The sequence below is a fragment of the Orycteropus afer genome, unplaced genomic scaffold (assembly GCF_000298275.1).
Source record: "Orycteropus afer afer isolate SDZICR_OR568_19922 unplaced genomic scaffold, OryAfe1.0 scaffold00082, whole genome shotgun sequence".
Taxonomy (NCBI): Eukaryota; Metazoa; Chordata; class Mammalia; order Tubulidentata; family Orycteropodidae; genus Orycteropus; species Orycteropus afer.
This window is the reverse complement of record NW_006921669.1, coordinates 7,905,478-7,915,882: the sequence shown is the minus strand read 5'-3', so window position 1 is coordinate 7,915,882 and position 10,405 is coordinate 7,905,478. Positions and strand designations below refer to the sequence as shown.

Below are 10,405 nucleotides of genomic sequence, written 5' to 3'. Positions count from 1 at the left end.
TTTTTTTTTTTTTTTTTTTGCAATGAATTTTTTTAAAAGTATTTTATTGTGTTTAAGGTGAAAGTTTGCACAGAAAATTAGGTTCCCACTTAACAATTTCTGCACAAGTTATCCAATGATAATGGTTATATTTTCCACAGTGTATCATCATCTTTGTTCATTCTGTTCTGGTTGTACCATTTCCTGTGCTCTAGTTTCCCTGTCACCATCTCATCTTTGTGTCAGAGTACTTTTTGACCCTGTGGTCTCCTATAGATGAGTTTTTAAAGGAGCTCGGTCCTTGCAGATGATATTCTTTATTTTTATGAGTCAGTTGACTAGTACAAGGAAGTGGGTGAACTGGAAAAGGCAGACCAGCTGCAGCCAGACATGCTGGGGTCAGTGGCAGCACACCTGGCCTGGTAGGAGTGTTTCAGGAGAGATAGGTGATATACTAATTTACAGACATAGCCATTTCAATGGCTCTTCTATCAATGCCACTTGTTCAATGGCAAGTAAAGAAATGAGAAATACCTTGCACCCCCTCGGGGGTGCTAGGAAGGAACGGTTCAGTGGGACCCCTGGATGTCTTGTGAAATTCCCCCGGAAAGCTCCCCACCTGGCCTCTGTGTGCATCTTCGTTTTCTTCTCCCCTGCATGTCATTTTAAACAAGGAAACTGGCCCGCAGACAATGAAGATGCGCTTCTCTCCCAGGTAGAAAGGAATCCTTAACGAGGGACAAGGTTGGTTCGCCCCTCCCGCTCCACCCCCAGTGAGGTTGGGTGCAGCCTGAAGCCACCCTCGGCAGAGGGGGGCTCCAATTAAAGGGGAAATTAATTTACCTTTTGGAGCCCTACCTGTGACTGTGCAGAAATTGTTAAGACAAAAGCAGCATCTAATTTGACTCAGCGGGCACCATAGCGAAGTTGGGGGCGCTTAATAGCCCTTTAAATGTCCATGCACCAACAATGGTCTGTCTTTCTTCCCCCTTTCTCCTTTGTCAGAACCAATACAGGGCAGATGTGAAGTGGATGAAAGGCGCGGGCTGGGTCGCCACCGGGTCATTAAATGTGGAGCAGGCAAAGAAGGCAGGAGAACTCATTAGTGAGGTGAGATTTCCTGACAGCGTGTAGCAGGCCTGGCTGCATTAGGCGTGCTGCGCGTCTGTATAAAATTAAAATAATTTCCACTCAAAAGGCAAAGAAAAAGGCAAAGCCACATGAAAGGCCTACAAACCCAGGCTAGGGCTGGTAATTAGAGGGAAGCCACATACCAAATACACCCCAGTAGGGGCCCATCGAGCCCAAGCAAAAACAAAGTGGGTGACAAATGATATTATGAATAATAATGACAATCAAACAGAGTTCAATTGCTACCCACCAACTTACCTTTTTAATGAAGCAACACAAGAGCAATGATGAAAAGGTACATTTATTGCACCCAGAGAGCCCTTTAGTGGCTTTCTGCATACTTTCCTTGCTCTCTTCCCACCACAGTGTAAACAGTTTGTGGATGTTCATGTGACATCCATCACGTGACAGGCTCTGTCTTGTGGAGGTCCCACTTCCAGGTCTGCCTCACTCTTGCCAACTTACAGCCACCCTGGCTGGACCTGAGCCATCGTGCTGATGAAAAGAGCCCCTTCCTCACATTTTTGGAACAGTGTCATTGAGCAGCTCTTTGTTTGGTTTTTGTAACTATTTTTTTGAGAAATACATAAGGTACTGAGAGTTCCCATACTTCTCTGCCTGCCCCCACCCCGTTTCACCTGTCGTTAACACCTTGTGTTAGTGTGGTACGTTTGTTACAATTGATGAACTGATACTGATTATTATTAACTCAAGTCTGCAGTTTACATTTAGAGAACTGTTAGGGTTAAGTGAGTTGTGACCCACAGTGATCCCGTGTGTGTCAGAGTGAGCTGTGCCCTGTAGGGTTTTCAAGGGTTGATTTTTCACAAGGAGATCCTCAGGCCTCTCTCCTGAGGTGCCTCTAAACCCAAAACCAAACCCAGTGCTATCAAGTTGATTCCGACTCATAGAGACCCCCACTGGGTTTCCAAGGCTGTAAGTCTTTCCAAAAGTACATTGCTTCATCTTCCTTCCATGGAACAGCTGCTGAGTTTGAGCCGCTGACCTTCTGGTTAGCAGCCAGATGTCTTAGAGGTGCCTCTAGATGGATTCAAACCACCAACCTTTCAGTTAGCAATTTGCACCCCCCAGGGGTTCCCTTTTAAAGACCAGAGCAGGGTTTCCCAAACTAGCATTCCTGATACTTGGGGGCAAATCATTCTTTTTGGGGAAGCTATCCTGTGCCCTGCAGCATTGTCAGTTGCATTCCTGGCCTCTACTCACTCGATGCCGGCAGCAAGGCCAACCCCACTGCGGCTGTTTCAGGCATTGCGTAACAACCCCTAGGGGCCAGAATTGCCCCGGTGGAGACCACAAAAAAAATAACAACAACAAAAATAAAAACCAAACTCAGTGCCGTTAAGTTTAATCCGACTCGTAGTGACCCCTCTTTGGGTTTCCGAGGTATATCTCTATGAAAGTAGATTGCCCAAGGACACCAGACACCAAGAATTGTAAGTTGGCTCATGTCAAACAGAGGCTGAATGCCATCACACAACCCAAATCCACTTCCGAGTCTGAGGAGAGACCTGCTCAGAAGGCAGTTAGTTGCCTTTGGAATAATCTGGTCTTTCTGGACTTTTCTGGGAAGAGAAGAGCCAGTCAGGACCACAGCCCAGAAGACTTGCACTTGGTGATGAGCCCCCTGGGGCCTTGTTTCCAGGAGACTTTCTTACTGATTCTGTAGTTACAATAGTGGAAGATCGATGCTGGTTTTTCAAACACACCTGCCCAGCATTAACATTTTCCTGTGGGAGAGCATTCTAGTTCCACATCACAGAACTGATCTCAGAAGTGGCCTCACTCTGATGGGGCTGGTTTTTAGGGACCTTGGTCCACAACCTGAGGTTCAGTGGAGCCTAAACTGCCCTACGTTGTTCAGTCTGATGGAGGAAGGGCCCCTGAGGACGATGAGCATGGAAACTTACAGGAACAAACATGGGCTCACCCAAAAAGGGAAGCGAAGAATAAAAGCCAACATGCGCATAGTTTAGGCCTCAAGAGGATCCCTTCCTGTGTCTAAGTCGGGCAGCAGAGGGATCTTTTGAACCATTTATTCCACAGTGGTCTCGTTTTGCAAGCTTACTAAACAACTGTGCTTTTCATTCCTTGATATCTTTGCCTCCTGCCAGTCCTTGAACTCCAGTAAGGCAAGACATTTTTTCAGCAGATTCTTTCTGTTTAGTGTCAAATTGGGCTGACCTTTTAACTTTCAGACTAAATGGCAGGTGCTGCTCAAAGATCCCTGAGTAACTAACACACCCATCATCGAAAGCAGGGATCAGCAAACCTTTTCTATAAAGGCCACAGGTCTCTATTGAAACTCCTCAGTTCTGCCTTGTAGCATGACAGCAATCATACCAAAAAACAAGAAAACCCTAAACCTGTTTCTGTGGAGTCGATTCTGACTCATAACAATCCTATAGGACTGAGAAGAACTGCCTCATAGCGTTTCCAAGGCTGAAAACTTTCCGGAAGCAGACTGCCGCATCTTTCTCCCACAGAGCGGCTGAGAGGTTCGAACTGTCAACTGCCTAACCTCAGTTAGCAGCTGAGCATTTTGAGCACTGCACCACTAGGGCTCCTAAAGCAGTCGTAGACAATACATAAACAAATGAATGTGACTGTGTTCCAATAAAACTTTATTTACAAAAACAGACAGTAAGCCATATTTGGCTGGATACTGAGAGTTGTGTCTTCTTAAGACAGCCCAGTCTACAAAAACCTAACCAGATAAATGAGAGAGTGTTATAAAATAATTATTTGATTTGAGAAAAAATACACTCCATAGCTCCAGCAAAAAAGCAATCATGTTAGTCATCTGGAAATGTACTTTAATTTTTAAAAAAGGAATTCATTTAAGTATGATTTTCAAACTCCATTAAAATCGGGTGCCACAGTCTTTGCCAGCTTGCAGATTTTCTGTAATTTTGTTTTGTTTCAACGTCTTTCAAATTGTGTGATGACTCCTTTGAATAATAGCATCTTTTTCTAATTACTGTAATATCTCAAAGAATTACTGCGTGTGTTAACTGAGCCAGGCTCTAAAGTGTTTGGGGGGGGGGTGTGCTCACTCACTGTTCAATGCAGGGGTTTTGACTGTGATAATCTCTGCCAAATCCTTTTGTTTGGGGGGGGGGGAGCTTCAATTGAGACATGTCACTATGGATACATCTTTCTTGCTTAGAAAGACCCAAAGCAAGGTATGTAAACAAATAAGCGACAGTATTTGAAGCCTATAAAAAGAATCCTGTCCTAAGCGTGTCTTCCACAGCCTTTTACTGGCACAAGCTAATTTCTAGATGTTTTCTTTCCACCAGGTAGAAATACTTTAATGTTAATTGACATAAGGTTATTCTTAAATTGAAACAAATATTAACCTGAAGGCCCTGAGGAGATAAAGATGGAGGAAGCAGAATAATAATTATGTTCACAAATTCACTCTAATCTCAGGCAACCTATGATTTTCTCTTTCAAATGGCATGAAAAGAACAGCACAAAATTCACAGCTTTGATCTTTTTCTGCTCAACAGAGGAAGTACCGTCAGCATCCTGATGCTTTGAAGTTTACCAGTATTAAAGACACTCCGGAGATGGTCCAGGCCCGAATTAGTTATACCCAAGCCGTGGATGTAAGTGATAATGTATATACATTATGACTCTAGAAGTGGGCTCTTCTTTCAACACAGCGATTGAAGCACAGGGGTTCTTGGGCTGGTTCCTTCTGTTGTCCTGAGGATGAAGGAGCTTCTTGTCCTTTGCGGAGGCCCACCTTAGCGGGGGTGCCTCCTCATTAAGATGCAAATGGGATGTGACCACACTTAGGATGCCAAGTGGAGCTCTGCCGCCCCACAGCCCCGAGGTGTGCTTTGCTTGCCATCGGCGTGTCTCAAGGATTTGTCTGTGGTCGGGCCTTTTGCTCTCGGCTTTTATTTGAAAGCCTTGGTTCCAGAACTGGGAAATTCTGGGTAATTGGAATATTGAAGACGTGCTTCAGGCTTCTTGGGCAGGAATTGATGCTCTTCAAATTTTCTAAAGACTTTGAAACGGATTTGAGTCTGATTTATCCTTGATAGATTAACTCTGGAAACGTTTCCCCTATATGATGTGAAACCAAAATTTGTCCCTTCATTCCTCTAGTGCGGGGTTTGTTGGAGACTAAACTGAATGGTAAGACCTATTACAATTCACTTTGGGGTGTAGATTGGCCCCGTCTGGCCAATTCTGCTGAGAGGCCCCTCGACCTTTGTGTAGGGGAGACACGCTTTTAAATTTCTCCAAACCATTCAACTGGCCACGAGGGTAATTGAACAACCTTGGGTGAGAAGGATCAAAATTCTCTCCCCCAATTTCCAATTTTACAAATCCTTCTGGGTGTCCATTATCTGACAGTCCTTCTAAAGTGGCTTGAGTGCCTGTCAGGATGTGTGATGAGGTGATTTACAAGGCTGTGGATCTAAGGATTAATAATAATTTCTTGAAATCTGTTCATCAGAGTCCAATTGAATTTTGAGGAAAGTTGATGGTCAAACACAGGGTTTTGTGTGAAGAAAAAAAACGTACCTGCTTCTTCCTCACACTAACCAACTCTAGGGGGCGCCGCTGCGATGTACAGAAGCTTGGACCCTGCTGAGATTGGAGATAAGCCCTGCTTAGAGACTTTCTCTGGTGGCAGGGAAATTTGGCTGATGCCAGCTCCATGTGCCCTTGCTAACTGCTGGGATATCACAAACCCGAATCAGAGTTGTGGGTGACTAGAGCCCTAAACCCACCCAGGGGATGTGTATCAGTGCACGAATCCTCGAGATGGGGAAGGGAGGACAAGGGTTGGAGCCAGTGTGGGTTAGCCATCATCTACCATGCCTTCCGAACCTTGATGCTGTCTCATGGCTTATAGTTAATCACCAAATTACTAGATGGACTAGAACTCATTTTCTCATTTGACACCCGTCTCAGCCGATACTACAAGTATGGCATGCACTGTGCCGAAAGTTTCAGCCTGTCATGTTCTGAGCTGGAAGGAGAAGTCGGGAGGGAAGGAAGCACTGTGAAACCCCGATGGAAATGGGGAGCTTCTGTGCCCATTTCCACAGGGTGATCTCAGCTACCTGTCTCTCCCAGCATAACCTGGCTGATGGCTGCATAGGGAGGCTTCTGGGTTTAATCTAAAACCTCTCTCCAACCACAGAGGTTATACAAGGAGCAAGGAGAAAACATAAAACATCACTACACACAGACGGCAGACCTTCCTGAAGTCCTGCTGGCCAAGCTGAATGCCATGAATCTCAGTGAGGTGAGGTTGCAGAAGGGGTACAGGTTTGATAGAAAAATGGTGAGCGCACCCTGTTAAAGGAGGAAAACTGACGAGACCAAGAAAAACAAGGCAGTCTTGTGGAGCTTTGGTTCTCAGGGTTCCCTGTGATTATTTTTAAACAAGGGGCCCTGCACATCGTGGAGTCCCTGGGTGGTTTAAACGGTTAACATGCTCGGCCGCTAACTGAAAGGATGGAGGTCCAGGTCTGCTCAGAGGCACCCAGGAAGAAAGGCCTGGAGGTCACTCTCTGAAAGATCAGCCCCCGAAACCCTGTGGAGCACAGTTCTCCTCTGACACACACCTGGGGTTGCCATGAGTTGGAGTTAACCCAGTGGCAACTGGCTTTTTCTGCAAATGGTGTAACCTATCCTGCAGAAGGGTCAAGTTCATGTAAAGGAATAGAACTGGGAGAATGTCTGACTTACTACAAAGGGCATCTGTGCTGAGGAGCCAAAACACAGGAGTGGCGCATCTAGCCGAGTATATCCAGTGGTTGTGCCGGTGAACAAAACTGGGGTCCTAACTTGTCCCCTGCATCATCTCTACCAGGTCCCCTCTCTTTGATAGAGATGTTTCACTTTTCTTATCTCCAATAGAACTGAAAAAAAAAAGAAAAGAAAACCCAAACTCACTGCCATCGAGTTGATTCCTATTCATAGTGACCCATCTTGGGTTTCTGAGGTTGTAAATCTTTAAGGAAGTAAGTTGCCCCATCTTCCTTCCATGGGGCAGCTGGTGGCTTTGAACCACTTACCTTCTGGTTAGCAGTCAAATGTCTTATCCACTATGCCACCAGAGCTCCTTTTCTATCTTACATAAAGAGCTGTGCAAATGCACACACAAGCCTCCTTCTTCCAATCAAATCACTGCTTAGAAAAATCTAGATCTGACTCCAAAGATTTTGCTTGCAAGCACTCTGTGGCTCTACCCCTAATGGTGGGCGTGAAGTAGGATCCAACACTTTGGTGGTTTTTGCTAAGCCACAGTGATCTCTAATGCCAAGTAGGGCGAAAGTTCCCACCACAACCTCATTTTGGCTAAACAGGGTTTAGGAAACCAATGGGTTGCATGAAAATCTTCATTTGTACACATCTTCCCAACAGACGCGTTACAAGGAATCCTGGAGCAAACTTCGAGACAGCGGATACAAACTAAGGTTGGACGCCATTCCATTCCAGGTGGCAAAGGCTTCTGGTGAAATCATAAGTGATGTGAGCAATGATTAACACTAACCAATTTTTACTCCTTTTACCCCCAACCCAGATTGTCCTTTTTTCACCTGTGGGTAATATCCTATTGTCTCTAAGTTTTGTTAGGGAAGTCAGATAACCTGGTGAGGTTGTATCTTACAACAAAAAAGTCCCCTAACCTGGGGTACAAAGCTCAGCATTGAGCTGTCAACATGAGTCCTAGGCATATCACCAAGCGTTTTCACCAAGCCAGTCCATGTGCTAACAACACACCCACCTTCTTCCTGCCTGGGCTGCCCAAGTGCTACTGCGTCCTGCCATTTCATAGTGGAGCCCTTTAGTTATTGGAGGGTTTACATATGAAAGAATAGACTTTCAACAACTCCGTGTTTTCTTTTGACTCACCCAGTTAATGTCAAAAGAACAAAACGTTTTTCCCCAATACCCACCTCTTCCATTTCGGGTCCCTTGTCCTGGAGCTAATGCTCTCTCCCACTCTCTTTCCTTTCAGTATAAATACAAAGAGGCATTTGAGAAAATGAAAGGACAGATGCTTGGCTCCCGGAGCTTGGAGGATGATATCAGCCTTGCACATGCCGTGGATGCAACCTTGCTGCAGAGTGATGTAAGTCGACAATAAACAGGGAGCTGTGCGCCCCACCGAGTGGTGCTCAAGGCACAGCCAACTCTTTTCCTCTGCCCTTCTGGATGTGGGTATAGGCTCTGTCCCTAACTAGCTAGGTGGCATTGTTAAGTCACTTAACCCTTCGGGGCTGCATCTTCTTCCTCTGTGAAGTGATAGATTGGGCTAGTTGACCCGTTAGTTCCCCTCCTGATGGAGCATTCTGTGACTTTGACCCATGGCCACAAATGGAGGTCCGCGAACTGGATCTGACCTGCAGATATGTTTTGTTTGGTCTGCAGAGTGATTGGAGGGAAAATTGAATTCACTGCAAATCTTTTAAAATGGAAAAGTTTACATAAAGTTTTAGACTTCTGGCCTGAAGCTGGGTCTGGATTCCCCAGGGCTTATGGTTGGTTCAAGTTGATTATCGATGGCTCCATTTAGAAGGACGTGTGCTCTCCTGGTCACAGCCTCTTCTGCTTCTTGGTCCTGGGCCCTGTAGCATCTGAGTTTGCGACCTTTGATTGCAATCCTCTAGTTGCTGATACCCACGTGGAGATGCTGTTGCACGTACAAGTTGGCTGTGGCAGGGATGAGATCGCATGTGCATCCAACATCCAACATGCTCCTCTGTAGGACTAAACACTTTTCCATGCCATCTGTCATTCAGCAGGCATTACGTCTAGGACCTCGATCTTGTTATTTATCCTGGGTTACTGATAAGGAAACGGAGACCCTGAATGGCTCAGCCCTTCGCCCAAGGTCCGCTAGAAAGGCGCAGGGTCAGTGGATCCAGCTCTGCATCTCATGTGCTTTCCACAGCACATGTTCTCTGCCTCAGTTTACCCATTGCTGATATTATTTTCTTTTCTGTCCTGGGCTGCTGATCCACGAGTTGGGGTTGGACATGAATTATTCTTGGTCTTGTGATGGCTGTAAGGGGGCAGTTACTGAAGGTGGAGGAGTATGGAGGGCTTGGCTGGAACTTCTGAAAGTTTATGAGAAGGATGGAGGAGGAAGAGGACGAAGGAGAGGCAGAGGTTTTGCAGCTTATTCCCAAGGAAGGCTGAGTGAGCTTTGTAGGCCTTAACATAGCTTCTCAAAGGCTTGGGGGTTTGGAAATGCATCTCCCCTTCCTCCCTCAGGATTATATTGGGGGATTCCTATCTCTCAAGATTGGCTCTCCAAGCATCCCTCCCACTGTTTCTGGCTCCTAGACTTAGTAGAGAGTTAATGCTTTGCATGAGCTCTTCATGAGCTAGTGTGAGAGGAGAATCCCTGGTGTCTGAAATCTGAACTCAGGTCAGTGGCAGGGAGGAAATATGGTGGGCAGGCCCCAGGTGAGCCAGCATCTTCTTGCTTCTGGAAAAGGGGATGATCTAGAGACTTGAGCAAGGGAACCACTGCTATTATGTCTGTCCCGGGAATGTTTGTGTTTTCTCCAACTTGGGGAACCATGGGCCTTCTCCTCCCAAACCAGTGGCTTCCAGGAGCCGGGGGTGGTGAGTGTCAGGACCTGGAGTTGAGCCCAGCTTAATGTGCCATCCCTGCAAGAAAGGAGTACCTGTCCTGCCAAGAACATCTGCTGGGCTTGTCCGTCTGCTGGGCTTGTCCGTCTGCTGGGCTTGTCTGTCTGCTGGGCTTGTCTGCCTGGGACAGTTGCATTGCAGTTGCTCCCCTTGATGGTTCAGAAGCAGATAATGGCTTTGAAATAGCTGCTGCGGGTGTTTGCCCTTCTAGGTGAATTACAAGAAAGGTTTTGAACACTCAAAGGCACAGTTCCATCTGCCGTTGGATATGGTAAGCCTGGTGCATGCCAAGAAGGCTCAGACTCTGGCCAGCGACCAGGACTACAAACACCCACTCCCCCAGCACACTGCCTTGGCAGAAGACCTGAGGCTGAGCTGTGCCAAGAAAGCTCACAAATTGCAGAGCGAGGTAAGAAGACCTGCTTGTCTCTTGGGACCATTTGTTTTTGCAGTGGCCTTCAAGCTCCTGTGGGCTCGGTGGGGGCTCCAGAGGTGCAGAATCCTCTAGAACTGGGGTCTTCTTTTGAAACATTGTCTGGGTGCTCCTGTCTACCCCTTAATTGCAATGACACAAACCGCACAACAACAGCAGCAACCATTTATTGGGCATTTTTGTAAGTTGTAAGCATTGTGTTTT

At 46.3% G+C, this 10,405-nt stretch overlaps 1 protein-coding gene across 1 annotated transcript in view; it reads left to right on the top strand.

Moving 5' to 3' along the window:
• LOC103197659 (nebulin related anchoring protein) overlaps positions 1–10,405 on the top strand; it is a 91,911-nt gene that overhangs the window by 58,724 nt on the left and 22,782 nt on the right. Inside the window, exons 19-24 of the mRNA XM_007941608.2 lie at positions 985–1,089; positions 4,644–4,742; positions 6,299–6,403; positions 7,528–7,635; positions 8,126–8,239; positions 9,980–10,177. Of these exons, the coding sequence (XP_007939799.1) occupies positions 985–1,089; positions 4,644–4,742; positions 6,299–6,403; positions 7,528–7,635; positions 8,126–8,239; positions 9,980–10,177 (729 nt within the window). The remainder of the gene's footprint in view (positions 1–984; positions 1,090–4,643; positions 4,743–6,298; positions 6,404–7,527; positions 7,636–8,125; positions 8,240–9,979; positions 10,178–10,405) is intronic.